The 27,324-nt window shown below is 55.6% G+C and overlaps 3 protein-coding genes across 11 annotated transcripts; all 3 read left to right on the top strand.

Annotated features, from left to right (window-relative positions):
* Positions 1 to 718: 718 nt before the first annotated feature.
* On the top strand, positions 719 to 5,122 carry IZUMO1 (izumo sperm-egg fusion 1). 3 transcript variants are annotated; one of them, XM_027618992.1, is made up of 9 exons: positions 719 to 1,583; positions 2,242 to 2,316; positions 2,684 to 2,770; positions 3,033 to 3,053; positions 3,406 to 3,486; positions 3,677 to 3,777; positions 4,052 to 4,205; positions 4,510 to 4,720; positions 4,969 to 5,102. In XM_027618992.1, exons 1-8 carry the CDS (start codon positions 1,349 to 1,351, stop codon positions 4,701 to 4,703), a joined length of 948 nt encoding a protein of 315 aa, XP_027474793.1. In that variant the 5' UTR covers positions 719 to 1,348; the 3' UTR covers positions 4,704 to 4,720; positions 4,969 to 5,102. The 3 variants fall into 3 exon arrangements, with proteins under 3 accessions (XP_027474793.1, XP_027474792.1, XP_027474791.1); XM_027618990.1 differs by having other exon boundaries at positions 720 to 1,583; positions 4,510 to 4,699; positions 4,969 to 5,122; XM_027618991.1 differs by lacking the exon at positions 2,684 to 2,770 and having other exon boundaries at positions 4,510 to 4,699; positions 4,969 to 5,122.
* Positions 5,123 to 5,373: 251 nt separating this feature from the next.
* Positions 5,374 to 18,469, top strand: RASIP1 (Ras interacting protein 1). 3 transcript variants are annotated; one of them, XM_027619478.2, is made up of 12 exons: positions 5,374 to 5,480; positions 5,694 to 5,834; positions 6,520 to 7,205; positions 8,629 to 8,984; positions 11,685 to 12,338; positions 13,068 to 13,105; positions 13,339 to 13,490; positions 13,609 to 13,712; positions 14,850 to 15,093; positions 15,304 to 15,476; positions 17,332 to 17,479; positions 18,061 to 18,469. In XM_027619478.2, exons 2-12 carry the CDS (start codon positions 5,698 to 5,700, stop codon positions 18,258 to 18,260), a joined length of 2,892 nt encoding a protein of 963 aa, XP_027475279.1. In that variant the 5' UTR covers positions 5,374 to 5,480; positions 5,694 to 5,697; the 3' UTR covers positions 18,261 to 18,469. The 3 variants fall into 3 exon arrangements, with proteins under 3 accessions (XP_027475279.1, XP_027475278.1, XP_027475280.1); XM_027619477.2 differs by having other exon boundaries at positions 13,597 to 13,712; XM_027619479.2 differs by lacking the exons at positions 5,374 to 5,480; positions 5,694 to 5,834; positions 6,520 to 7,205 and adding an exon at positions 7,405 to 7,931 and having other exon boundaries at positions 13,597 to 13,712.
* A 118-nt stretch (positions 18,470 to 18,587) lies between these two features.
* Positions 18,588 to 27,112, top strand: MAMSTR (MEF2 activating motif and SAP domain containing transcriptional regulator). Of its 5 annotated transcripts, XM_027619481.2 has the most exons (10): positions 18,588 to 19,279; positions 19,796 to 19,879; positions 21,039 to 21,077; positions 21,704 to 21,885; positions 22,046 to 22,230; positions 22,604 to 22,706; positions 22,912 to 23,106; positions 23,394 to 23,579; positions 23,657 to 23,711; positions 23,912 to 27,112. In XM_027619481.2, exons 2-10 carry the CDS (start codon positions 19,822 to 19,824, stop codon positions 24,193 to 24,195), a joined length of 1,287 nt encoding a protein of 428 aa, XP_027475282.1. In that variant the 5' UTR covers positions 18,588 to 19,279; positions 19,796 to 19,821; the 3' UTR covers positions 24,196 to 27,112. The 5 variants fall into 5 exon arrangements, with proteins under 5 accessions (XP_027475282.1, XP_027475284.1, XP_027475285.1 ...); XM_027619484.1 differs by lacking the exon at positions 19,796 to 19,879 and having other exon boundaries at positions 19,231 to 19,279; XM_027619483.2 differs by lacking the exons at positions 21,039 to 21,077; positions 21,704 to 21,885.
* The last annotated feature ends 212 nt before the right edge of the window (positions 27,113 to 27,324 follow it).

Genomic DNA, 27,324 nt, shown 5'->3' with positions numbered 1-27,324 from the left:
CGCGGGTGAAGGTGGTGGCTAGCTTTATTGCAGACAACTCTGATCGCATCTCCTGTTTACCCAGAAGAATGCAGACCCGTTTTTTAGTCTTCTCAGGGAGTTTTGAGGGATCATTCCCTATTCAGCTGCTCCAGGTGGGGAAGAGGGAGGTATGAATTAAAAGTCCACATCGCCAACTCCTGTGTCTGCAGGTTTTTTGGAGTCGTGTGTGTGTGTGTATGTGTGTGTAGGAGGAAAGGTTTGGAACTGCCAGGGACTCATTATTCATGTCTAGGGGTATTGTTCTGTTCAGATCTGGTAGCCTCTTGTTCTCAGAGTTGGGTGAGTAGTGCTGCCTGTTTTTCTGGTGGCCTGTTTTCAATGATGCAGAAAAGGAGAGAACTTCCAGGACCTGCAGAGACCCAGTTTCTCAGTATTGGCTCTAGGCCTCTTTCCTCTTGAACCTTGGCATCAAGCCTCTTGGGCTAGAGAGAGAAGGTGGAGGGCATGAGCAAAGTGTGTAACTCTGGAACTACATTTCCCATATAGCCATCTGGCTGGCCAGGGAGAGGCCCCAGGGCCTCCTGGGAGTCGTAGTCCTAGGGCTAGAAAGGGCCACTTCCCTCATCTTCGTGGCTCGACTCCAAGTTTCCCAAAAGGCCACGTGCACCTAGCCGGAAGCCTGGATCCGGGGACGGGAGGAAGCTGAAGCCCAGAAGCCCTTTCCTTGGCTTTAGAAGCCGGAGGGGACAAGATAACTTTCCTTTCGGTAGACGCTGGGAAAATTCTAGTCTGAAAGGACGGCCACCTCTTGTGACATCATGGAACGATAGGCGGAGTCTTCCTTTGTTGCGGTCCAATCAGACTCAGCGTTGGGCTTGTGGGCGGGGCCGAGAAAACTCCCAGGGAGTATCTTTTGGGGAGTTGGGGCCGCATGTGGGAAACTAGAAGGGGGAAGCTGTGGGAATTCCTCCCAGACCGGGGCGAACGGTGACTGTGACTCCAGTCAGAAAGCTCTCCATATCACGCGACCGATCTCACCCTCGCCCCCAACAAAATCCTTAATTTTAGTCGTGGGAAAATAGCAGAGTGGAAGGACGTGGCCTGCTCATCCTCTTTAAAAGCCCTCAGCCTGGATTCGGCTCTTCAGCGGACCCTAGCTATTTGAGGGTACAACATTCAAGGTCAAGGTCGGGCAGCGGCTGTTGAGGGCGCATCGGGTCTCCGGACACCTCGGTTTCCTAACCGAGAAGTGTGCGCCCCCCAAAGTCTCGGGGAAGGGTTTCTCTCCACTTAGCGTGAACGTTTGGGGCGAAAGGACCCCTTCCCCTTCCCCCTCCCCCTGTGCGGACTGAGCGCTCTGGCCGCAATGGGTCCGCAACTTCCCCTCCTGGTGGCGGCGCTGGCCGGCTGCCTGCTTCCTGCCCGGGGCTGTATCCTCTGTGCTACAAAGGTCGTGGAGGCGCTAAAATCCTTGGAGACGGATTACCTGCCTGGCCATCTGGCGGCCGATCGTCACCAAAGCTTTATGCAAAGGGTAAAACAAACCGTGACGGATTTCAAGGACCTGCCAATTGAAGAGGATTCCTATATGGGGGTTATCGGTGAGGGCAGGGAAGAGTGTGGAGTCCTGGCAAAGGAGGGGTTTGTGGCTAGGATTGCTGGGGGCGGGGCCGGGGGTGGGGGGGCGGGGGCCGGGAGGGCAGGGTTGGAGGCAGAGTCTACTGGGTTCGGGAATGTAGAAGGCTGGAATGCAGATTCTGGGCCTTACCCAAGGTAGTAAATACTGTGTTCCCCATCGCTTAGCCTGGAAGTTTGTGTAAAAAAAAAACCAAACCAAAACAAAACAAAAAACAAAACAAACAAACAAACAAACAAAAAAAAAACCCTACAACTCCCAGAAGGCAACGGGCGGACAGTCCCTTTACCAGGCCTATCCTTGCCCAGTAGTCTCATGGGTATTGTAGTTTCTTTTTTTTTAAAGATTTTTATTTATTTATTGAGAGAGAATGATAGAGACAGAGCATGAGAGGGAGGAGGGTCAAGAGGGAGAAGCAGACTCCCTGCCGAGCAGGGAGCCTGACGCGGGACTCGATTCCGGGACTCCAGGATCACGACCTGAACCAAAGGCAATCCTTCAACCAACTGAGCCACCCAAGCACTATTGTAGTTTCTAAGAATAGGCGAGCCAATGAGGCGGTAAGGCTTGGAATCTGGAGTTCTATCTCTCCCTCCCTGCATCCCCACCTCCCACCCCTCCAGATAAGCCCACACTGGAAAAGGCATCCTGGAGTTTCCTGAAGGATTTGAAACGTATCACAGACAGTAATGTAAAAGGTAAATGCACAGAGGGGCCAGCGGAGGGGCTCCAGAATCTTCCGGAGAAGTGATAGTTGGTGACAACTGGTCTGGTAGTGGCTCTGGAGCCAAACTGCCTAGGTTCAGATTCCGGCTCTGCCATCTCCTAACCGTGTGGCCTTGAGTGAGGAATTTCGCAGCTTTGTCGCTTCTAAAATGAAGATCAGAACAGTCCCAGCTGTCCCTTAGCTCAGTGGCCCGCATTATGTTAAGTGGTCAGTCAATTTCATTGTCCCTCCGGGAGAAGACCCCAAAGTGGAATGCCAGGCTCTTCCGACAGAAGCAGACTTCCTGTACAGGAGTGAGGGAGAGGGGAAGCACTGTGTGTCACCCTGCTCCTTCCCAGGTGAACTTTTCGTGAAGGAGCTGTACTGGATGTTGCACCTGCAAAAGGATATGTTTGCCCGCTTTGCAGCTCAGTTCCAAAAAGAGGGTGAGGGAAGATGGGAGTCCGTCAGGGACCACAGCCCCTTTCTTCAACAGTCCCAGAGTCCCTGACCCCAGCCCCCTGCTTCTCCACGTCCAGCCCCTCAGCTCTCCCAGCTCCACCCTCCCTTGGACCCAGGGATCCAGGCACCTGGGTCCTTCCTCCCTCAAACCCAAGAGCCCAAACCCCAACCTATTCCCTTGCCCTTTCTCACTCCTTTAACTTAGAAATCTGATAATCTTTTTTTTTTTTCTTTCTTCTGAGGCAGCTTTTTGTCCCAACAAATGTGGTGAGTCCGGGTTATGGGAGCTGGTCCTCTATCCCTCATGGTCGCCCCGTTAATACCCAGCCGTTCTCCTCCCCCTTTGGTTCTCGATGTTTCTTCATTCTCCACGTCTGAGAGGTTCCACATTCCTTCTGCACTGCGGACTTACTCGGGAGCGCGTCATATTGCTCTCTTTGCTTTTCTCTCTTTACCGAGCCTGGTTCCATCCCTCTTCCTGCGGGGCTGCCTTCTACCCCCGCCCCTTGGGCTGACCTCCTAGGGATTGGGCCCCTGACCCCGCCCCAGTCCTTGACCCTGCCCTCCCCTTTAAGCCTCGCCTCTCAGGGCGAATACAGCGTTGATCCTGCCCCTTCAGGTATGATGTTGCAGAGTCTGATCTGGTGCAATACCTGTCAGAAGCAGGTTCACACTTGTCGAAAGAGCTCTGATTGCGGGGGTGAGAGAGCTGGGGCCGGCGGGGCTGGGGGTCGGCGCGAAAGGGGCGGAGCCGGAGGAGAGACTGAATCTAGAGAGGGCGGAGCCTGGAGCCGGCAGGAGAGAAAAGGCGGGGCCGAGACCAAGTGGGAGGGAGTTGAGGAAGGGCCCGAACTTTGAAGAAGCATCCCACCGTAATCCCCTATCCCCAGTGCGCCCAGTCATAGTCCATGAAATGGAAGACTTGATCCTGAACTGTGAGCTCAACTGGCATCGACTCTCTCAAGGCCTGACCGATTACAACTTTTTCAGGGTGGGGCCCTCTAAGTCCTGTAACCCTTGAACCCCAAGCCCATCAGGCTTGTGTGAGCCCCCTGATCCCTGTATCCACAGGTTTGCACCCACAATCCCTATGACCCATGACCTACCCAGGTTTGGCTTCTACTGATCCCCGGGGACCCCATGTCTTGACCAGTCCACCCTGGACTCCCGTGTCCCCCACCATGAGGCCCGTGATGATCTCACCCCTGTACAACCCCAAACCCTGAATTCCTCAGGCCTCTGTGACCCCTTGAGCTTGGGTCTAGGTTTGGGGGAGAGATTCTGAGACCTTGCTGTACAAGGGGAAAAATCCCACCCTGATCAAGACCGCGGTGACTGCAGAGGATGCAGGTGTCTACCGCTGCAGTTTGGACAGTGTGCGATCCATCCCAGCCACGATCATCTTATATGAAGTCAAAGGTTAGTGCTGGGGACTGGACGGTAGTGTGGGATTCAGGGTCCTGGGGGTGGAGGCAGTCAGCTTCAGGGGCGTGGTCTGCGGGGCTTAACTTTCTGTTGGGGTGTGGTTTCAGGCCACGAGGGTGTGGCTTCGTGCCCTGGGTGTGGTCCTCCCGCCACGGTGGCAGGGCTTCACGCACTTAGCGGCGTTATTCTCTCCTGCAAGGCCTGGGTCTTGGGGCAGGCTGGAGTGGAGCGGGCTTGCCTTGGCCAGGGCGGGACCTTCATGCCCTCCCAGGACTGCTCCTTCCCTCTCTTCTATCAGTGCTGCCCAGAAGGATCTCTGAAGAGCTACCGTCAAACATCAGCCAGGGTGGGGAGGCCCCAGGTCAGGGGAATTCAAGCATCCAGCCTACGCCGACGCCGTGTCCGAAGTCTGAGAACGTGCTGAGAGGCCGTCTGATAGGACTGCTGATCTGGGGCTTTGTGGTGCTGATAATCGGCTTTACGACCGCGTGAGCCGCCCACTGAAGAAGGCAGGGCTTGGAGCAAGGGGCGGGATTTCCAACTTCCTAACGCAGGAGGGGGTCTGGGAGCTAGGGAAATACTGAGAGCTGTACTTCCGTTGGGGATGGGGCTTAGAAAACAGGGTGGGCCTTACCTAGGTGGACTAAGCTTGGGTCACTGCTAGAATTAGATCAAATATAGGGAGGCTGGGAGGGGTGTCCCTCACTCAGTTAGGACCTAATCTGGTTCCGCTATTTGCACCCCACCCTCCCCCCAGGATACTTTGCTTTCGACCTGAGAAGGTGATCAATTCCATCAAGTCCTGTTTCCACCGCAAGAAGGAGCCTGACATGCAGCAGCCCCAGGTTCCAAAGGAAAAAGACACACCATCAGGGCCGAAATAAAGATTTATCTGGTTGTCTAAATAAATATCTGACTCATTCCTCTGGTCTGATCCTAATTTTTGGTTTCCCCAGAGGAGAGGTCTGGCAGGAGGGGCCGGGAAGCTGGCTCCGGAGTCCTGGAAGGGCCCAACCGGCTGAGACGTAATTCCAGAATCAAGGAGCAGGGAAAGGCCAGCCCTACCCAGATCTCCTCCCCCAGGCCCAGTCCCCTCACAGGACGCCCCCTCCCCGCTCTTCCTGCCGGGTTTCCTCTCGCCTTTTCCTGTCCCCCACCCAGTGCTGGGAGCTGGGGCAGAGGCAAAGGCTGAACAGGAGCAGCAGGGTCAGGAACCAACCAGGGCCAACGGAGCCAGGGCCCCGGGGTGCTGCTGGGACCTGAAGCAGGGTAAGAGCCAGGGACCCAGAAGTCCAGACCCCGGGAGCCAGTCCCCAGCCACCTCCCATCCCAGCACCCAGGAGTCTAGGCTCCCATCCTTCTCCTCCACTCTGGACTCAGAAGTCTGAGCCCCAGCCCCCCTCTCTGACTGAGGAGTCCCCCTCCATCCCAACCCCACCACTCAGGGCCTCAGGAGTTGGGGTCTTACCCACCCTTCCTTAGGGCCATGCTATCTGGTGACCGGAAGGAGGGCGGAAGCCCCCGCTTCGGGAAGCTCCATCTCCCCGTGGGCCTGTGGATCAATTCTCCCAGGAAGCAGCTGGCCAAGTTGGGGCGGCGCTGGCCCAGCGCTGCCTCTGTTAAGTGAGTGCTCACCCCCTTGAGACTCCCGCCCCTGCACCATCTGCTTCCCATTTGTCCCCGTTTATGACCCAGTCTCTGCACTGGGTAATGCCAGGGGCCCCAAGGATTGGCTTCCAGTTCCTGTCCTGAATGGGCAAGTGAGCCAGCAGGCAGGAGGAGACAGTGGGCCACAGTGCTTTCAGGCCCAGTGTGGGGAGTGCTGGGTCTGGAGATGGGGTTAGGCTGGCTGGAGATGGGGACACAGGGGCAGGGGTTTGATTCACCTTCCTTCCTCCCCTCCCTGCTTACTTCTTGGAATTTCCTTCTGGGGGACTCGCCTTTATTTATGTATTTATCTCTCTCTCTTTGCCTCTGGCCCCTGCCCAACTCCATCTCTGTCGTACACCCCCCCCCGCCCCCGCATCTCTCTCCCTTCTGTGGGTCTCTGTCTCCCGTCTCCCTCTTTCTCTGGGCCTCCGTCCCTCTCTTTCTCCGGGTTTTTGTTGCCCTTTCTATCTGGTTCTCTGTCCCCTCTCAATGGGTCTCTGTCACTCTCTGGGTGTCTGTCCCCGATCTCTTCCTCCCTGGGTCTCTGTCCCCTCCATCTGGGTCTTTCCCACCTCCTTCCTTCTCTACCATCTACTCCCCTCTCTGCCTGTCTTTCTGGGTCTTTCTCCCGCCTCTCCACTCCCCGGCGGGCTCCCAGGTCGTCTTCTTCGGACACGGGGAGTCGCAGTAGCGAGCCGCTGCCCCCGCCGCCGCCGCACGTGGAGCTGCGGCGAGTGGGCGCGGTCAAGGCGGCCGGGGGAGCCTCGGGGAGTCGCGCCAAGCGCATCTCCCAGCTCTTTCGGGGCTCGGGGACCGGGGCCACGGGGTCCGGCGGCGCGGGAGGCCCCGGGACTCCGGGGGGCGCCCAGCGCTGGGCCAGCGAGAAGAAGCTGCCGGAGCTGGCGGCGGGCGTGGCCCCCGAGCCCCCGCTGGTCACGCGCGCCACGGCGCCCCCAGGGGTCCTCAAGATATTCGGCGCCGGGCTGGCGTCGGGCGCCAACTACAAGAGCGTGCTGGCCACTGCGCGCTCCACGGCACGCGAGCTGGTGGCCGAGGCGCTGGAGCGCTACGGGCTGGCGGGCAGCCCCGGCGGCAGCCCGGGCGAGAGCAGCTGCGTGGACGCCTTCGCGCTGTGCGACGCGCTGGGCCGGCCCGCGGCGGGCGGTGTGGGCAGCGGCGAGTGGCGGGCGGAGCACCTGCGCGTGCTGGGCGACTCGGAGCGGCCGCTGCTGGTGCAGGAGCTGTGGCGAGCGCGGCCCGGCTGGGCGCGGCGTTTCGAGCTGCGCGGCCGCGAGGAGGCGCGCCGCCTGGAGCAGGAGGCCTTCGGGGCGGCGGACAGCGACGGTGAGCGGGCCGGCGGACGCTGGGGGCGGGGCTTTGCGGACGGGGCGGGGCCTTCCCTGGAGGCAGGACCTGCGGGGAGGCGGGGCTGGGGCGGGGCTGAAGGGACCAGTGGTAGGCTGGAGGCGGGGGCGCGGGGGAGATGGGGCCTGGGAGGGACCTAGAGCACCGTGTCTAGTGGAGAGTGGGGTTGGGGCAGGACCCGGCTCGTCAAGATGGGCCAGGCCAGAGGTTTTTGCAGAGCCGATGGGCGGGGCCTGGGATGCTGGGGCGGGGCCTGCGGAAGAGAGTAACCCGGAGCCAGAGGTGTCGAGTGGTGGCGCTGGCCCCTGTGGCAGGAGGCCTCTCTGAGCAATAGGTTGAAGGGGTTCGTGAGGAACCGGGCCTATGTAGATTAAGCGTATAAGGGGAAGGGACTTGGCAAGTGAAGAAATGGTCTGCCTGATCGGGGCCTAAGGATGGGCGGAGCCTCAGGGGAGCTGGCCTTGGAGCAGGTGGCCCTAGGCCTAGGTTGGCCGCAGAGTGTGAATGGGAGACTTGAGGGTGGCTCAAGGGAAATGAAGAGGAAGAGTATTTGTAGAGGCCGAAGAAGGTCGTGCTTACACGCTGGACTGGTCTTGGAGACGGCCGGGCCTGGAACAGGAGGTGATGGAATTCCTTGGTGGAATAGTGCGTATGGAGCAGGGCCTGGCAGGGATGGGGCCTGGCTCAGGGCCACGGGCCGCTCAGGTAGCCTTCTAATGCTTTTCTGTTTCCGAGTCTCCCTTTGGGAAATAGAGTGGTGTAGTAGTTAAACTCATGAGCTTTGAACTCTGGCTTGGATTCCAATCTGTCCTTTGCCAGTTACACTGAGCAAAAACCCTAGGTGAAGGTGAAATGAGATCATGTATAACAGGGCTCTAGCACAAGACTTGGCACATAGTAGTTGCCTAATAAAGAATGGCAATTATAACCATCGCTGTCTCCCCCCCCCCAAAAAAAAGCATTCGTTGAGTGCTCACTCTGGGCCACACATTATTCAGGGCCATGGGGAAATACAGTGAGCACATGACAGGTGAGGTTCCCACCCTCCTAGATTTTACAGCCTAGTGAGAAACACATCAGTTCATTCCTTGAGCTCATTTCCACTAATCCCCACTATGTGCCAGGGCTCTGCTGGGTCCAGACAAAGCCCGAAGTATGGTGCAGCAGTAGGTGTCCCCCAAAAAACAGTTAAAAGAATGAATTTCTGAGCTGAAAACTGCGAGGTGGGTAGGAGTCAGGCAGAAAGTGTGTTCCAGGTACAGGGAACAGCATATGCAAAAACCTAAATGTGGGAAGCCGCCTCACTTCTCTGTAGTCAATTCTTTGTCTCTTTATAATCTCCAGCTCTCCAAGCCTGCCTCTCTTTCGAGTCTCGGCCTCATCCCTCCGTATCTCTCCGCAGGCACGGGTGCTCCCTCGTGGCGGCCACAGAAGAACCGCACCCGGGCGGCGTCCGGCGGGGCAGCGCTGGCCAGTCCCGGCCCGGGGTCGGGGTCAGGGCCCCCGGCTGGGTCCGGGGGCAAAGAGCGCTCGGAAAACCTGTCCCTGCGGCGCAGCGTGTCGGAGCTCAGCCTGCAGGGGCGGCGGCGGCGGCAGCAGGAGCGCCGGCAGCAGGCACTTAGTATGGCCCCGGGGGCAGCAGACGCCCAGATCGGACCAGCGGACCCTGGCGACTTCGATCAGTTGACCCAATGCCTCATCCAGGCCCCCAGCAACCGTCCCTACTTCCTGCTGCTCCAGGGCTACCAGGACGCCCAGGTACGCGCAACCTGTCCTACTGGAAGAGACCTATGCTCCACCCTTCGGTGGCAGGGAGACAAAATTACAACTCCCACAATTCCTTGGGTCCTGGTAGTCTCAGGTATGTCCCAGCAAGGTTCCAGGGTAGGAGATGTCATTGTCAGAGATGAGGGATGGGGGATTGGTGGGGGAGGTGGTAGTGGTGGAAAGTTGATGGCTGAGATCTCGCTGGAAGAACAAGTAGTGAATGGCTCATTTCATGCAAAACTGGGGGGAAAGCACTGTCTTTGTCAAGGGGGGAATGTTGAGAGCCTATTGTAGAAAAGGGATCTCCTTGTAAGGGTCTATTTCTTGATGAGGAGTAATGGAAGTGTCTATCTTGTTTGGGAAGAAGATAATTTGATGGATGCATGGGATCTTGTTCTGGGTAGGCCTGTGTTTTCTTAGAAGGAGTGGACTAATCCACTCTTTAAATGTTCTGGTTTACACTGGAACGATCTGACTGTTTTTGATGGGGGTAGGTGATACTGATAACTTCTATTTTATATATTCGGATGACTATAGAACTTGCTTGAGTGTTAGGGAGCAGAGGGGGAGAGAGGATTAGGAGTTAGTAGAAAATTATTAGTGGCTTAGCAGGAAATTATTTCATCAATAGAAACATATGTATTATTGGAAATACTCATTTTTGTGATGTGATGATTGGGGGAATCATTTTTATGATGTTCAACTTTGGGTAACAGTGGTACAGTCAAGTTCAACAGGTACTTCTGGGAATCAGTGGGAAAGCCCACTGGTGAAACTTAGTGAATAGTCCCATTTTCACAGTCATAGAGTGATCCAATTGGGTTAGGTGGCCTGGCTTTGAATGTGAGTGAGAGAGGAAGACTATTTAGAGAAGGGCTTGCTTGGAAGAATTTATTCCTCCTTGTCGGGGCAAGGGGATGGGGCAAGTTCATTATAGGGAGGAGTTTGCATATATTATAACAGCCCATTTCTTGAGACAAGGTTGGAGAATAGGAGGGTCTATTTTGGGAAGGTAGTCAAATTGGAGGATCTGTTCTGGGAGTATAGGGGAGTCTGTTCTGGGAAGAGGGAGAGACATTGGAAGCATCCATTCTTTTGAGTGAGGTTCACGGGGAAATTCCTTTTTAAGAAAGAGGTTTCATTGGAAGTCTTCCTTCCTTGGGATCAGGAATAAGAGGTGAATCTCTTATAGAATTTATCTGCACTCATGTATTCACAAGTGGCTATAACTTGAGAGAGTTCATTGTGGGCACTGTGAAAGCATCCCTTCTTGGGTTAAGCAGTTTTAGAAAAGGGGCTCATGTACTTTGGACCATTCCATTGCTTCAAACAGGGATAGAAAACAGGAGATTCTAGCTTCAGAAAGTGGTCAGACTGGAAAGTTCCATTTTCTAGAGGCAGATAAACAAATCCATTGTAGGAAGGGGTCTCTTTGGAAATGTCCATCCATGGGGTATAGGTAATAGAGTGCAGTGTAGGAAGGGGATTCATGAATATCAGGATGACTATTTTCTCAGACATGAGTAGAGAACAGAGGGTGTATTTTAGGAAGGGGATCAGACTGAGCTCTTCCATTTTTATAGGATGGAGATGGAAAAGTCATTTAGGAAGGGATCTTCTGGAATGCACCTCTTCATTTGGTGGATGAAATGGGACACTCCATTATAAGAAGAGGGTCTCCTTGAAAACATTTATTTATAAGGTGGGGTTGCTAGAACAGCTACTATATGGAGATCTCCATGGAGATTTTCTTTGTTGGGATGGGAATATTGAAAGCATCCATTGATGGAAAGGAGAGTATCTTTGGAATCCTCTATCCTGGGAGTGAGGGTAGTAGGTGAGTCTGTTGTAGTATTAGGTCTCCTTGGAAGTGAGTCCATCCTGGGGTGGGGAAAAATGAGAGTCCATTTGTAGAAAGGGGGTCTCCCCAGAGTGCATACTCATGGGGTGGAGAAAATGGAAGAAACCTTTGTTCAAAGGGGGAATCTCTTTAAAGATATCTATCCCTTGTTTTGGAAATATTCAGAGAAGCTATTATTGGAAGGGGAAACAAACGTCTTTGGTAGTCTCCATCATGGGGGTGGAATGTTGGGCAAATGGGGCCAAGGGTAGGGAAATGGGAGAGTTCCTAAGAGAAAGATTTCCTTGGAAAGTTCCATTCTTTGAGGGTAAAGGTAACAGGACAGTCCATTTTAGTAGTGAGAGTGTGTTGTTCTTGGAAGCACCTATTCTTTGAGCTGGATGTTGTGGGAGAGTGCACTGTGGGAAGGGATAGCCTTATAAGGGTCCATTCAGAGGAGATGAGAAGATGGGAGAGTCTACTGGAGAAAGGTTTCCTGGAAAGCATCAACAATTTGAGGGAGGAGAATTCTAGAGCCCCTGTCAAGAAAGGGGTTTCCTTATAAGCAGTCGGTCTTCAAGATGAGTGTTATGGGCCAGTCCGTCACAGGAAGTGCCTTTGAGAAGTACACTCATGAAAAAAGAGAGAGAGAGAGAGAGAGAGAGAGAAGTCCACTCATGCTTGGGGGGAGGTAATTGGTGAGTCCTTTGACATCCCAGTAGATCTCCTTGGAAGTGTTCATTCTAACGGAGGTAGTTGATGGGAGAGTCGACTGTGGCAAAAGGATCTTCGTTGCAAGCATCCATTCCTCATGGAGCTGTGTCTCTCCTGTATCTTCCCTTTCCCTCCAGGACTTCGTGGTATATGTGATGACGCGGGAGCAGCATGTCTTTGGCCGGGGCGGGAACTCGTCGGCCCGTGGTGGGTCCCCGGCCCCATATGTGGACACCTTTCTTAATGCCCCTGACATCCTGCCGCGGCACTGCACCGTGCGTGCGGGCCCTGAGCCCCCGGCCATGGTGCGCCCATCCCGGGGTGCACCAGTCACGCATAACGGGTGCCTCCTGCTGCGGGAGGCGGAGCTTCACCCTGGCGACCTGCTGGGGCTGGGCGAGCACTTCCTCTTCATGTACAAGGACCCCCGCACTGGAGGCTCAGGGCCAGCGCGGCCGCCCTGGCTGCCCGCCCGCCCTGGGGCCACCCCGCCGGGTCCAGGCTGGGCCTTCTCTTGCCGCCTGTGCGGCCGGGGCCTGCAGGAGCGGGGCGAGGCGCTGGCGGCCTACTTGGACGGCCGCGAGCCTGTGCTGCGCTTCCGGCCGCGCGAGGAAGAGGCGCTGCTGGGCGAGATCGTGCGCGCTGCGGCTGCAGGTGCTGGCGACCTGCCACCGCTCGGGCCCGCCACGCTGCTGGCGCTGTGCGTGCAGCATTCAGCCCGGGAACTGGAGCTGGGCCACCTGCCGCGCCTGCTGGGCCGCCTCGCCCGTCTCATCAAGGAGGCTGTCTGGGTGAGTGCCTCCCACCACCGTCCAGCCCTGTCGGCACCGCAGGTTCTTTCCCCAGCCACCCCTCCTCTCCACCTTCCAGCCGTAGTTGGGCGGGATCAAACTACCTCTTCCATGATGCTCCAGGAGGGGTTTGGGCTATTAAGCAGGAGGTCTCACGGAATGCATATCCATGGTGCTAGAAGAGAAGGCAGTGAAGTACCAACTTTGCACTTATGGGATAATGGGAGAAACCATTCCGAGAGATTGGGAGAGAGATCCCGTTGGATGAGAAGTCAGGAGAGATCATTGTGGGAGGTGAGGCCGGCAGCCCATTGGGCTGGGGGCTTTGAGCAGTAGTGGGCAAGACCATTTCTGGAGTTGAGGAAGAACAAATTGGTCTGACTTACAGATGGAAGTGCCTGGGAGAAATCATCCAGAGTGGGGTTAAGGGTTCCATCCCACTGAGCTAGGGCTCATCAGAGAGAAGCTTAAGAAAGTGTTTTTTTTGGGGGGGGGGGCAGTAAGAAGAAACTATTTGAGCGGACCTGAGGACAATAGGCCACTCACAATCATAGGGCTTTGTGTTTTAAAAGGTAAGAAGAGGAGAGACCATTCTGAAGTTTGAGGGTTAGAGTCCATTTGAGTGGGGAGAGTCTCTGTCAAAAAGGTGCTTCTAGAAACACCAGGGTAATAACTCATAGGCCTCTCCCCAACCCTCCTCACCTTGACTCTGATCTTACTGTTCTACAGGAAAAGATTAAGGAAATTGGAGACCGTCAGCCAGAGAAGTAAGAGAAATTCCGGGGAGAAGGGTCTAGAAGGATGCAGGGTGGGGATTTGCAGCTGGTGGTTCATTCACTGCATTCATGGCTTAGTGCAGGTTTCTGCTCTTCCTTGGCACTCAACTTTTCCAGCCGTGAAATGAGGATTGGTCTCAGTCCCCAATTAGACCCAGATCTCGGGGTTTAGACACTACAGTGGGGTTTGGGCAAAGGACACAGATCCTTTTCTCCTTCCCCAGCCACCCAGAGGGAGTCCCCGAGGTGCCCTTGACTCCCGAGGCTGTGTCCGTAGAGCTGCGGCCACTCATGCTGTGGATGGCCAACACCACGGAGCTGCTGAGCTTTGTGCAGGAGAAAGTGCTGGAGATGGAGAAGGAGGCTGACCAGGAGGGTGAGCTCTGACCCAAGCCCAGACCTGTCTAAGCCCCCTGTCATTTCTGCTACTTGGGGACTTGGGCTCCTGCCTGTCAGCCTCTGGTTCTCTCTCTCACCCCCAGGTCTGTCCTCAGACCCACAGCTCTGCAATGACTTGGAATTATGTGATGAGGCCATGGCCCTCCTGGACGAGGTCATCATGTGTACCTTCCAGCAGTCTGTCTACTACCTCACCAAGGTTGGTCTCATCCCCTACTTCCTGTTTTGACATAATCTCACTTCCGGTTTGAATTACATCACATCATTCCGATGTTACTTCCTATTTGACCTTATGAGATTCCCTGCTTCTCTGACATCACTTCCCATTCACCGCAGCACTTTGCTGTTCTGGTACCACTTCCTGTTTGAGCCTACATCATTTCCTGTCTTTCCGGCTTCTCTTCCTGTCTCTGCAATGATCCCCTCTTGACAGGCTAACTTTACTATCTGGTTATATCACCATTTTCACTTTTTTAAGCTCCTGTTTTCTAAGTCCACTGGTAAATTTAATAGGTGGGTAGAGACAGAGAGAGAGAGAGACAGAGATCAAATAGTGCCGGACACTGTCATTTAAATGAAAGGTCCTCTTGAATCCGACCTCACTTCCTGTGTTTGCTGACTTCATTTCCTACAGCTCTGAATTCATTCCCTTTTCCAAGCCACAGATCTTCTCCCTGGAGTGCTTTCTGCCCCAGTCCCCCACCACCCTTGACCTTAAGATGGCTTCTTGGAATTCACAGGTTTTCAGGCTTCTGGTGGGCCTCAGTCCCTATCTGTAACATCAAAGGGGATCTTTGGGGAAATTCTTTCTGTTCCTTAAGCAGCCTTGATTGGTGAAGCCCATTCCTCCAAGGCTTCGCTTCCTGTCCATCCCTGACAAGTGTGGCTTTATTTCTTCTTCAGCTCTGACCTCATTTCCTGTCCTTGGCCTGATCTCACTTTCCACTGGCTCACTGCCATGCCACTCCCACTTCCTGACTCTTCATTCTTTTTTCTTTCCTTCGGGAACTCTGGATAAATAATTCTTTGACTGAAGGGGGGGCTCTTTGTTCAGTATCCTTTGTCCTCTGTGAGCTGTCTCTGTTGAGAACTACAAGTCCTATGAGGCACCGAGGTGGTCGTAAAATACCCAGGAAACTCCTGGAGGTTTTCTTAAGACTTGAGGTGTCCTCAGCCTGATGAATGCTAGACACCCATCTGGAAAATAGGGATTTGCTCACAGAGAACTTTTAGGGTGTCGCAGGTACAATGGACTATAATTCCCAGAAGCTCTGTCACCCTGAAGCTTCCATGGGGTGTAGTCCAATCACTTGTTTGCATCTCTGTATCTTCTCAGACTCTGTATTCAACGCTGCCTGCTCTCCTGGATAGTAACCCTTTCACAGCTGGGGCAGAGCTGCCAGGGCCTGGAGCAGAGCTGGGGGCCATGCCTCCAGGCTTGAGACCGACACTGGGCGTGTTCCAGGCGGCCCTGGAACTGACCAGCCAGTGTGAGCTGCACCCGGACCTCGTGTCTCAGACTTTCGGTTACTTGTTCTTCTTCTCCAATGCGTCCCTTCTCAATTCGCTGATGGAACGAGGTGAGGGTTGGACTGGGGAAGGGACAGGGAGGAAAGCATGGGAACCTCTGAGACCCATGTCAATTCAGACAGCGTGCCCCAGGATCAGGCCTCATGTTTAGGGACTCTGGATAGCAAGTTCCAGATCCCAAGTTGAATGATAGGAAGGGTCTGGGAGGCAGGAGGGCCGAGTCCACACACTCATTGCCCTTCATGTCTTTCCCCCAACAGGTCAAGGCCGACCTTTCTATCAATGGTCCCGAGCTGTCCAAATCCGAACCAACTTGGACCTTGTCTTGGACTGGCTGCAGGGGGCTGGGCTGGGTGACATTGCCACTGAATTCTTCCGGAAACTCTCCATAGCTGTGAACCTGCTCTGTGTGCCCCGCACTTCCCTGCTCAAGGTGACTCCTGATCCCTGACCTCTGACTCCTCGACCCCACTCAGCTATCCTCTGTATTCAGCTCACCCTTGGATCTCCCCTTGGACTTCATGGGTTTTTTTTTTTCCAAGATTTATTTATTTATTTGAGAGAGCGAGAATGAGAGAGAGAGAGAGAGCACATGAGAGGGGGGAGGGTCAGAGGGAGAAGCAGACTCCCTGCTGAGCAGGGAGCCCGACGTGGGACTCGATCCCGGGACTCCAGGATCATGACCTGAGCCGAAGGCAGTCGCTTAACCAACTGAGCCACCCAGGCACCCTCCCCTTGGACTTCATGTTATCCCCGGTCCCAGCTCTGACACTGTGGGTGATGCATTGACAGTTAGAAGGAAGTCAGCCACAAGTGTCCAAACTGCATCTGAATCCCATGGGACTTATTAATAATAGGTTCCAAGGCCTCCACCCTCAGACATGCTGATTCAGAAAGTCTGCTATGAGACCAAGGAATGTGATAGTTAGAATATGCATTGAACATAAATGACATGCCCGATGCTGTCTAGCACTCTCACTGAATGTTGACTAAGCCTCATGAAATAGGTTATTAATTGACAATTCTTTTCAGACAAGGAGACTGAAAATCAGGTAGGATAAGTTACTTGATTTCGTTTATTTATATTTATCAAACTTCTACAGTGTTTAATAACCACCAGGCAGTGTGCTAAGTCTTTACAATCTTGCCATATTGAATCCTCATAACTACCCTATTAGTTCTATTCCCGCCCACACCCAATTGACAGATGAAGAAGGTGAGGCACAGGGGCATCTGGGTGGCTCAGTTGTTAAGTGTCTGCCTTCAGCTCGGGTCATGATCCTGGAGTCCTGGGATTGAGCCCCACATCGGGCTGCCGGCTCAGCGGGAAGCCTGCTTCTCCCTCTCCCTCTCCCTGGGTTCCCTCTCTAGCTGTCTCTCTGTCAAATAAATAAATAAAATCTTAAAAAAAAAAAGTGAGGCGCAGTGACTTGCCAGAAGGTAATGAGTGGTCAAGCTGGGATTTTTGAACCCGGGTCCAGAGTCTCTGGTTTTCATCCCACAGATGATTCAGATGTCATCTCAGTTAAGTGTAGAAATTTTCAGATACCAAAAATAGCCACAGTGCCGTAATGAAGCCCTAGGTACACATCATCAACTTCAATAATAAACTAATGGCCAATTTTGTTTCTTTTCCACCCCCCCCCCACGAACTCCTACATCCTCATTTATGCTGAAGCAAATCACATTTTTAAAAAGATTTTTTTTAAAGATTTTATTTATTTAATTGACAGAGAGAGCGACAGAGAGAGAGGGAACACAAGCAGGGGGAGTGGGAGAGGGAGAAGCAGGCTTCCTGCCGAGCAGGGAGCCCGATGCAGGGCTCGATCCCAGGACCCTGGGATCATGACCTGAGCCGAAGGCAGTCGCTTAACCAACTGAGCCACCCAGGCGCCCCTTTTTAAAAAGATTTTATTTATTTATTAGAGAGAGAGAGACAGCGAGAGGGAACACAAGCAGGGGGAGTGGGAGAGGGAGAAGAGGGAGAAGCAGACCCCCCCCCCCCCGAGCAGGCAGCCTAATGCGGGGCTCGATGCCAGGACCCTGGGATCATGACCTGAGTCGAAGTCCGACCTGAGCCACCCAGGCGCCCCCAATTAACATTTTTGTAAAGTGCCCTTTCCCACCATCCCTTTGGTTGATAGCCTGGCCTCACAGTGTCCGGAAGATATTGCACAGACACCACTGTCTACCCACTACATCCATGCCCTTTATGGAGGGCCTTCCATTTTAGGATTTCTCAGCTGACCCATAATGACCATAGATTTCTCACCCGATCTTCCCACCAGGCTTCATGGAGCAGCCTACGAACTGACCACCCCACACTGACTCCTGCTCAGCTCCACCATCTGCTCAGCCACTACCAGCTGGGTCCTGGCCGTGGGACACCACCTGCCTGGGACCCCCCCCCTGCAGAGCGAGATGCTGTGGACACAGGTGAGGACAGATGGGGACAGAGGCACTGGGGCTGTCAGCTTTTTTTTTTTTTTTTTTTTTTTTTGGTTCTCAGGACCCAGGATTCCACAGCCCCAGCGCCTTCCTCCTTCTGACCCAGGATTCTGGACCCTTAACCCTCTCCTCCCTCAAGACTTAAGTGATGAACCCCAACTGCCCCCTCCCCCAGGGTACAGGAGTTCAAGCCCCAGCTCCTTTTTCCCCCAGGGTTTCAGGCCCCCAACCTCTTCCCCGGACAACCTACCCTCCTCACCCAGGAGTTCGGGTTCCAGCCCCCTCCACTCTAAGGAATCCGTAAAACTAAGTTCCCAGACGTTCCTTCCTCACGGGTCCAAGAACCCAATGCCTCGCCCGTTTCCCAGGCAACGGTGGCCTTTCTTTGTCTGAAACTACAACTCCCATGACGCTTGGGGACTCCCGCGAGTCATGTTTGAGTGGATCCTGCCCCAGGAATTGCTGGGGGTTGAAGTTTTTCCTTCCTTCGGGCGTGACAGAGCCTCTCCCCAACACTCCTGCCCCACGCCCATTTTCAGAGTTTGACTCCGTCTTCTTCGGTCTCCTAGGGGACATCTTCGAAAGCTTCTCTTCCCATCCTCCCCTCATCCTGCCCTTGGGCAGCTCGCGCCTGCGCCTCACGGGTCCTGTGACAGACGACGCCCTGCACCGTGAACTGCGCAGGCTCCGCCGCCTCCTCTGGGATCTTGAGCAGCAGGAACTGCCGGCCAATCACCGCCACGGACCTCCCGTGGCCTCGCCTCCTTGAAAACCAATAACAAACGAGCGCGCGAACCTTGAAAAATTCTTCGGCTTCTACTCTCCGGAGCCCGCTCGAGCTCAGAGCTCTCTGGGAGTTGTAGTTCCTTCCCCGCGTGGGATGCCGGGAGTTTGAGTTTTCGGGTAGTAGAGGATGGGACAGTGGGAAGATGGGCTTGGGGTGTGAGCGCAAGGAGCAATAAAGGTATCTGTGGTATTGGCAACGCCTCACTTGTTAAGACTCGGGAACGCTGGTGATGATGATGTTTTGCGGATTAGAGCACCAGGGTCCTCGACTAGAGCGTTGGGTTCTTGCCGAGTCCGAGGAGATATTTATAGCCTTGGCCTCAGCTTGCCCTGCGGCTTGTAATCCAAACCCGGAGCCCTGGGGCCTCCCACGCATTTCAGGACAGAGCTCTAAGCTTGCTCTGCCAAATATCAGGCCCTCAGTCCTGCCGGTGGGAACCAGACTTCTCTCCCTTCGACCCCAAAGGCCAGAGTCCAGCCCTCTTCTCCCTCAGACCCGGGAGTCCAGGTGCCAGCCCCCTCCTCCCTCGGATCCAGGAGTTCGGGGCTCCAGTTTGAACTTCTCCACTCCTCTAAATCCGACTCCTGCTGCTGCGTCAGGGAAAAAACAAGCGACAGGTGGCACCTGCCCGCAGGGCCGGGTCGCGACCACCTGCTCCCGCCGCTCACCCGGCGCCCCTCTCCAGGCACCTGCTTCTGTCAGTCCGCCCGCCGCTGCCCCGCCCGACCCCGCAGCCCCAGGACGCGGAGGAGGAGCGACCCAGGGAACCCCGACGTTCGCCCCGCCCCAGTCCCTCCCAGCCCGTGCTCCCGCCCCTTCTTAGGGTCCCAGGCGGGGCTCCTGTCTCCCCCCTCCTCCCCCGCCCCATTCCACAGGCTCCTGGCACGCCCTAGAAAGGGGTGTCCTAGGCGGTCCCAGGCTGGTGGGGCGGAGCCTGCGGCCTCCAGCCTAGACCAGGGGACTCAACCCGCTCCAGAGTACTGCTGCGCCGAGCCCACCTGGTGAGAAGCCCCTGGGATGGGGGTGGGGGGAAACCACCTTAACTCTTCTGTCACCTCTCTGGTCCCAGTCCCTTCCTCACAGACCATGGTGGCTGACACCGACCCACTCCCCTCTCAAATGCAGGTGGCAGAGACCCTTCCCCATTCCCCAGGAACCTACCGGGTCCCTTTCCCCTCTTGATCAAGGGTGTTGGATTCTAGTCCTTTCAGAGTATTGAGCTCTATCCCTTCACCCTCTTTTCCTTCCTCTCCTTTCATAGGCCCAGGGGTCTCCTTTCACAGATTCCAGTCTTTCCTCCCCCAGGCTCCAGGAATGGGGGCCCTCAACCCCCTTCTCCCTCAAATCCAGGGGTCTGAGCTCCCAGCCCCTCCAACCCCAGGCTCCAGAAGTTCTGGCTCAAGGCCTCTCCTATCCCTAAGCCCCTGAGGCCCTTTCCCTGCTGCCTTCACAGGGAGGGACAGCCTCCTGACCTCCACTCTGACCCTCCTCCGGTCTGGGCACTGTCCTCCCCTCAGTCCAGGTCCCCATCACAGCCTTGGCAATGACTCTCGCAACTTCCTCTCAGCGCTCCCAAATCATTCGCTCCAAGTTCAGATCTGGTGAGAGGCTTCTCTCTATGCTTGTAGGGAAGGGGTCTTCTGGGTCCTGGGTTTGAAATACTCTTAACTCAGGTAGTGTGTGTGGTGGGTGAGGTGGGAGGGGGGCCATGGCACCCACAAGGTAGGTGTTTTCTGTGCAAAAGGTCACTTGTGTATAAAGGAGGCCCCAGCAAAGGGGTTGAATTTTGGGGGCTCAATGAGGGTGCAAATGGCCAATGCAATGCTCCTGTAAACAGTGAGGAGTGGGTGGCGAGGGATGGGTGTGCAGAGGGTCAGGTACTGCAAAGGAGCAGGGGCTTAAATCGACATGTGTGCAAAGTGGAGGTGTGCACAGAGTGGGGACTTTGGAATGGGCGGTGTGGGAGTGTTGGTGAGGGGACAGTGCGTTATATCAAAACTTGAACGTGTCAAAGGTTGTATTTTAGGTCCCAATGCGGACCGAAGGCATGCAAGTGAGTGTGGCACTGGATGCCAGTTCCTCAGTAGGCCAAGGGCATACGAGTGTGCAAATGAGTATGCTAGATGGGTGCAAAAACACCAGTCCCCAAAGAGCAATGAGTGTGCCAGAGAGTGCACGTGAAATGTGCAGAGAGAGAGCCCTGCTCCAGAACTGGAAGCCAAATCCGGAATGTGCAAAGAAGTGTCAGTAAGGCTGGGTGGGTGCCAAGGATGAAGCATATCAAAGGGTCCGAGTGCACAAAAGTGGCACAGGTGCCAGACCAGAGCCCAGGAAAATGCATGTGCAGAGGGGGTGAGTGTGGGGAGGCCTGGGGGTACACTGAGGGGAGCGGGCTGGCGCAGACGGGAGCGCACGGACGAGAAGAGGTGAGGCACACATGGGTCAGTCTGCCAAGATGGCGATCGTGTCTTGGGTGGGGTAGGCACATGCTCATGAAGGGGGCAGGTGGAGCTGGGGGCAGGGCTGCCTCCTGCCTGCACACTGGCTGGCTCCTAGTCCCAGAACAGCTCTGGCAGGGAGCAGGGAGCAGGCGAGAGGCCCGGGAAAGGGAACAGGCTGCCAGCCCACCCGCCTGCATGGGGTGTGTGAGGGGGCTGGGCACGCGTGTCCTGCCAACTGCAGCTCGCACCGCCTGCCAGGCCAGGCTCCTGGACACTCCCTTCCCGCTTTTCTCCTCCCACCTCCCTCCTTCCTCCATAGTCCTCCAGCTTCGGATCCACAGACGGTATCAGGACCCAAGTAAGTGTGGGCCCTGGAAGGGAGGGGATGGAGGCCCGACAACCCTGGGATGCCCAGGAGTGCAGCTACCAGATCTCAGGCACTGGTTTCTGAGCCTTGGCCCCTATGCCAGGGATACCCTGAAGTCCTACCCTGTCCCGTCCTGAGGACCCCAGAGCACAGGTCCCTGGTTACCCCACCCCTCAAAGCTCTGCTTCCCGCCCTATGACTTTTCCCACTCCAAAGAAATGCATGAATCCAGATCCCATTTCTTTGGAGAAGACAGGCATCCCAGACTCCACACTTGGCATGCACACGAATCTCAGGATGTGGCTTTCAGCTTCTCTCTCTCCTTAAGAACCACGAGTGCTGGCCCCACCCCTGTTCCAGCAAAACTCCCTAAATCTGTGATCCTCAGCCACCACACCCCTTGGTGACTGAGGACATGATTCCTGACTTTCTTGAGAATATAAAATTCTGGAACCTCTGCCCTGAGATCCAGGAGTCTGGCACCCACCTCCTAACACTGGGGTTTCCCTCCCTGGTCCTGCCCTCCCACACTGGGAGGTGGGGGGGGGGCGCTGAGGCCTCCAGGGCCCTCCTTCCCACACAGTCTTGTTCCTCCCTGCCTGGCTTGCTGTCTACAGGCCTCTCAGGGTCCTTCAATGCCTCTCCAGTCTTGGATCCAGATCCGTGGGTCTCAGCCACAGACCCTGCTCTGGCTCCCAGAGCATCGGCCCCAGTCTCGCCCTTGGGCCCCACCCCTTTCCTCTTCAGCCCTGGGGACCTGCTCCATGAATCAGAATACCACCCTTGGAGCTCTCTGAAGGTGGGTCTCCATCAAGTGAGGAGAAATACCCCGGAGAGTCTAGCATTGGTCGTCCTTGCTACTGCCCTTTTGGCTCCTTTCTGGTGGTGCCAAGCTGAGGCCCTGGGGCAGGACAGCGGTGACAGAGCCGAAACATATGACATCACACTTGCTTTTCCAGGACTCTCCCAAGATCTCCCAACATTGGAGAGAGCCCAAGCCAAAGGGGAACTTGACCTACCACCAGTACATGCCCCCAGGGTGGAGACAAGGGTCCAGGGTAGACTCCCAGGCCAAAGGGTTGGCCTTGGGTCCCCCTGGACCACCTCTGTGGGAAGGGACAAACTCACAGCAGCCACCTCCCAGGTATGATCCCTGTTTTTGTTCTCTGGGGGGGAAATTCAGCCCCCCCCCCTCGCCCACACATCCTCCTCTCTCAAACCCAGAGTCCAAGAGCAGGGGAATCCAGAGTCCAGCCCCCAACCCCTTCCTCCCCCAGGACTCGAGAGTCCAAGTTCCCAGTCCCTCTTCCTTCAGTTCCCGGGAGTCCTGGCTTCAGACCCAAGAGATTGGGCCTCCGGTTCCTCCTCTCCCACGCACAGGAATTAGCTTCTTCCGAGACCCAGAATTCTGGGCCCTCTCTTTCCTCCTCACAAGCCCCTGCCTTTGAGGACCCTGGAACGCCCCGTCTCTCTCCACCCCCTCTAACCTCTGGTTCCCCCTCACGCCTTACCGCCAGGATGAAGCCCACTGCCCACACTTCCTCCCCACCTGGAGTCCCCAGCCCCTCGCCCCCTCCACACAAGTTGGAACTTCAGACCCTTAAGCTGGAGGAGCTGACGGTGAGTGTGGGGAGTAACTTCCCAGGCTGGCCCTCTCCCTCGGTGGGTACCCATAGTTCTAACCCCGCAGCCTCTGCCCCATCGGAGACCCAGAAGCCTGGGTCCCCAGTCCCTCTTCTCGCGGTTTCCCAAATGTCCAGCCCCAGCTCCCGCCTGCGCCCCGGAGCCCTCCCAGCAAGACCTCTCCCCGCCCCCTCCACCCCAGGTCTCAGAGCTCCGGCAGCAGCTGCGCCTGCGGGGCCTCCCGGTGTCGGGGACTAAGTCGATGCTCCTGGAGCGCATGCGCGGCGGCGCCCTGCCCCGCGAGCGGCCGAAGCCGCGGCGCGAGGACGGTCCCTCGGGTGCTCCCTGGCCGCGCCTCAGGCCCAAGGCTCTGGGAGCCGTCCGGCGGCAGGGCTCGGTGAGGGCGGGGCTACGCGCGTATGGACCAATGAAGAGAAAACAAAGCGGGACGGGGCGGGAAGTCGAATGAAGAATAGCCAATGAAGTGTGGGGGGCGTGGTTAATAGCAAAGTGGGAGGCTCTTAAGGGAAGAGATGCCAATGAAAGAATACCGGGCGATACCGAAGGGGGGTGGTCGATGAGCGAGCGAAGGGCCGGGGGGGAGGCCAGGGGGTGGAGCCACAGGTTGCGAGTGGGTGGGGTTGCTCCCGGCGGGCGTGGCTTATGGGAGCTCCGCGGTTCTAGCTCAAGCCGAGCCCAAACTCTCACCCTCCGCCTCGGGCACGTGCCTCGGACACCCGTGCTACTGCTGCGGTCCCGACCCCGGCTTCCGCTCCGGCTGCGGCTCCAGCACCGACTCCTTCCTCAGCACTGCCCACAGCGGCCCTGACTGTGGAGGAGGAACTGCAGGAAGCCATCCGCAGGGCGCAGGTGAGAGGGAGCGGGCCAGGGGTCTCAGTCAGGATGGTGCGGGATCCCAGGTTCACGCCGCTTCTGCCTGTCCGCAGTTGCTTCCGAACCGGGGCATTGATGACATCCTGGAGGATCAGGTGGAGCCTGAGGGTAAGAGTCCAGCTCCTAGATTTGGGGGAGTTGGAGACAGGTTCTGGAGTCCTAGTCCAAAGGAGGAAGGGTTTGGGATCTGGAGTCCTGGGTTCTAGAGAGGGGTGGGCTGGGGACTTGGATTTCTGGAAACGAGGAATAACGGAGTGGGGTCCGGATCTCTGCCTTCCTAAGCTCACACTCCATTCCCTCTCCTGCAGACCCGCTGCCCCTCATCCCCCTGGACTTCCCCGGCTCCTTCGACGTGCTGTCCCCCTCCCCGGACTCTGAAGGCCTCTCCTCTGTCTTCTCTTCCTCGCTACCGTCCCCCACAAACTCCCCGTCCCCCTCTCCCAGGGGCCCCACAGACTCCTTGGACTGGCTGGAGTCTCTGAGTGGAGGTCCCCTGCTAGGCTGTGGTCCCCCAGCCCCCAGCATCTTCTCTGCTGACTTATCTGACTCCAGTGGAACCCGGCTGTGGGACCTGCTGGAGGATCCATGGTGATGGATGCTGGGGTTTCCAGGGACGGAGAACTGGTGGGGATGGGAAGGTCACCGAGACAAACTCCCAAAGGAGGGGGTGGGACAACCGGCAGAGCCCCTCCCACCACAGACACGGAATCAGAGAGGACTCTCATCCCCCCCAGGCCCCGAACTGCTGCGGACATGCCAACCGCCTGACTCCCGCCTGCCTGACCTCCATATGATCCCCTCCATGGTTGTGTGGTTGGGGGCGGGGAGGTGTCATTTGCTGCGGGCCAGGGCAAACAAGCTGCTTGCTGCTTCCTTCAGAGACCTCATGGATGTCTTTGTTCCCACCTTCTCCCCTCCCATGCCACCAACTAGATGGGAGTCTGGAAGGTGGTCTGTGTTTTTTGGGTGCAGGAGAGGGGGCAGGGAAGAGTCAGGAGGGAGAATAGGGAGCCAGACCCTTGGCTTCTGGTTGGAAGTGAGAATATCAGAAGCGTCATGTCTGAGGTCAGATTCTCTTGGAAGCAGAGCCTGAGACAAGATTCGTGTGCCCATGATTTATTAAAGAAATGCCCTGAGGAGAAACCAAAAAAGAGCGGAGGAAACCAGACAGTGAAGGGGAAGAAGACTATCAAGAGTATGGCTTCAGGTGAAGTCCCAACCTCTGCGTGATCCCATGGGGAGCTCTGGAGGATAAATTAAATTGCAGGGTCTTTCTTACTCTGAGGCAAAAGGAGCTAGGCTTTTTTTTTTTGTGGGGGGGAGCTAGGCTTTTGAGGCAGAGGGAGATTCCTATTTGGGTTTCTTATTGCTGAATAACAAGCCACCCCCAAACTTGGAGTCTTAAAATAATAACTATTTATGATCACTCACAACTTTTTTTAAAAGATTTTATTTATTTTTAAACAGAGAGACAGTGAGAGAGAGAGCACAAGCAGGGAGAATGGGAGAGGGAGAAGCAGGCCTCCCGCCGAGCAGGGAGCCTGACGTGGGGCTCGATCCCAGGACCTTGGCGTCACGACCTGAGCCAAAGGCAGACGCTTAATGACTGAGCCACCCAGGAGCCCTGATCACTCACAATTTCATGGGTTGACTGGCTTAGCAAGGCAATTCTTTGGCATCATATGACTAGGGCTGCAGTCATCATAGTGTCCAAGTGGACTGGACCATCCAAAATGGCTCAGACATGTCTGGCGCCTTGGTAGGAATGGCTAGTATGCTGGAGCCAGCCGGGCTGTGGTCTCTCCGTCAGGGTATCTGGACTCCCTACATGGTAGCTCAGGGTCCTCCAAAGCGAGCATTACTGGAGCAGGAAGCAGAAGCTGCCAGTCTCATAAAGACCAAGCTTGGAACTGGCCCAGTGTCACCTTCACTACGCTCCATTGGTTAATGCAAGTCGGGCTGGCAGAAGATGGGGAGGGGGCTACAAAGATGTAGGAATCTTGGAGGCATGGTCATTGGGGACTATATGTGGAGACTCCACTACACCCCTCTCGTCAGTCATGAAGAGAGGGTGGGACATAGACTGCCGGGCACCTTGAACCCCAGGGCAGTCCTGGGAAGAAGGTCACAGAGGAAGCCCATTAGCAGCAAAATCTTGTAAAATGTAGGTTTTATTATTCAGGTGTGGGGAAGCCTATAGATCAGAAGGACCGCAATTGAAAAGATCCTTTGTTGGGGCACCTGGGTGGCTCAGTTGGTTTGGTGGCTGACTCTTGATCTCAGCTCAGGTCTCAATCTCAGGGTCATGAGTTCAAGCTCCACATTGGGCTCCATGCTGGACATGGAGCCTACTTAAAAACAACAACAAAAAACCCCCAAAAAACCAAAAAAGATAGTTTGTTATTCTCACGGATCCCCAAAGAAGGGGGTGTGCCAAGCCATGCACGGCCACCTGGGGAAGTGCCAAGGTAGTCAGGAGTCGGGGGAGAGGGGAGCCCTGAGCAAGAGTCTTTGTTGTAGTTTCTCAGTGAGGGAACAGGGGAGGCAGGGTAAGTTGGCTTAAGATTGTCTAGTATGAATGATTTCAGCTGGCTCTGGGGTGTAGGGACCATCCCTAGTTGTCTGGAACGTGGTCCTGCGGTGATGAGGCAGAGGAATCATGGCCTGGAGGAATATAAAGCTCATAAAGGAAATGGTTGGGGGTCCGAGCTCTGGACTGGTTGGTTTGCATATGCAAAGCATGCTCCTGGGTGAGTCCTTTATTATCTCTGGGAATTGGCTAGCCCTGGGAGGGGCAGTCCCTCCAGATGTCAAAGCACCAGAAATATGGGAAATAAAAAGCCATAATGAATGCAGAGAGCACACAGAAGATGGGGGGTGGGGGAGGCTGAGTGCACAGAGCCAGGAAGAGGGATCTAGATCTATCTGAGGGCACCTGGGTGGGCCATCCACGTATCCACTACAGGTGGAAAAGGACAGCAGATCAGTGACGTGCGACAGTACCCAGAGCCAGTGACTGCCTCTCATCTGGCTGTCCATTTGCTCATGGGTCCAGTGAGGATGAGATGTTCACTGAGCCCTACAGCCCAGTGAGGATGAGATGTTCACTGAGACTTCCCATGAGCTGGACCTGATGTGGGAGACATGCTGACAAATAATCACCCTTATGAGCTGTGGATCCACGATTCTAGTTCCTCCATGGGCATTAGAGAGTCATGAGAGAACAGGTAAGGGAGGGAGAGATCTTTACCGTGAAGGAAAGGTATCTTCTGACCAGTCAGGTGGGAGGTGTCAGATGGGCACTTTAAATCAGGTTCATGAGTCCATAGCCTGTGCCCTCAGAGTTGAAAAAACAGAGCCTCAGTCTCTGCTCTGGTGAAGCTCAGACATTTGCACAGAGAGAGTTCCAGTGCAGGGTGATAAGAATTTTCACGGCAGAGGGGCCACGACTCCTAGAAAGTACCAGAGGGCGCCTGGGTGGCTCAGGCGGTTAAGCGCCTGCCTTCGGCTCAGGTCATGATCCCAGGGTCCTGGGATCGAGCCCCGCATCGGGCTCCCTGCTCAGCGGAAAGCCTGCTTCTTCCTCTCCCTCTGCCTGCTGTTCTGCCTACTTGTGCGTGCTCTCTCTCTCTGTCAAATAAATAAATAAATAAAATCTTTAAAAAAGAAAAGAAAAGAAAAGAAAGTACCAGAAGCCGTGGGGAATGGGTAGGGCAGTCAG

The sequence above is a fragment of the Zalophus californianus genome, chromosome 17, assembly GCF_009762305.2.
Source record: "Zalophus californianus isolate mZalCal1 chromosome 17, mZalCal1.pri.v2, whole genome shotgun sequence".
NCBI lineage: Eukaryota > Metazoa > Chordata > Mammalia > Carnivora > Otariidae > Zalophus > Zalophus californianus.
This window is presented reverse-complemented; position numbering and strand designations above follow the sequence as displayed.

Coding starts and splice junctions, on each gene's coding strand:
- MAMSTR (XM_027619480.2), top strand. CDS start 20,549: ATGAAGCATATCAAAGGGTCCGAGTGCACAAAAGTGGCACAGGTGCCA. Junction 21,886..22,045: donor ACCCTTGGAGCTCTCTGAAG/GTGGGTCTCCAT, acceptor TTGCTTTTCCAG/GACTCTCCCAAGATCTCCCA. Junction 22,231..22,603: donor TCACAGCAGCCACCTCCCAG/GTATGATCCCTG, acceptor CCTTACCGCCAG/GATGAAGCCCACTGCCCACA.
- IZUMO1 (XM_027618990.1), top strand. CDS start 1,349: ATGGGTCCGCAACTTCCCCTCCTGGTGGCGGCGCTGGCCGGCTGCCTG. Junction 3,487..3,676: donor AAAGAGCTCTGATTGCGGGG/GTGAGAGAGCTG, acceptor CCCTATCCCCAG/TGCGCCCAGTCATAGTCCAT. Junction 3,778..4,051: donor CCGATTACAACTTTTTCAGG/GTGGGGCCCTCT, acceptor GCTTGGGTCTAG/GTTTGGGGGAGAGATTCTGA.
- RASIP1 (XM_027619477.2), top strand. CDS start 5,698: ATGCTATCTGGTGACCGGAAGGAGGGCGGAAGCCCCCGCTTCGGGAAG. Junction 7,206..8,628: donor CGGGGCGGCGGACAGCGACG/GTGAGCGGGCCG, acceptor ATCTCTCCGCAG/GCACGGGTGCTCCCTCGTGG. Junction 13,713..14,849: donor CTGTCTACTACCTCACCAAG/GTTGGTCTCATC, acceptor GTATCTTCTCAG/ACTCTGTATTCAACGCTGCC.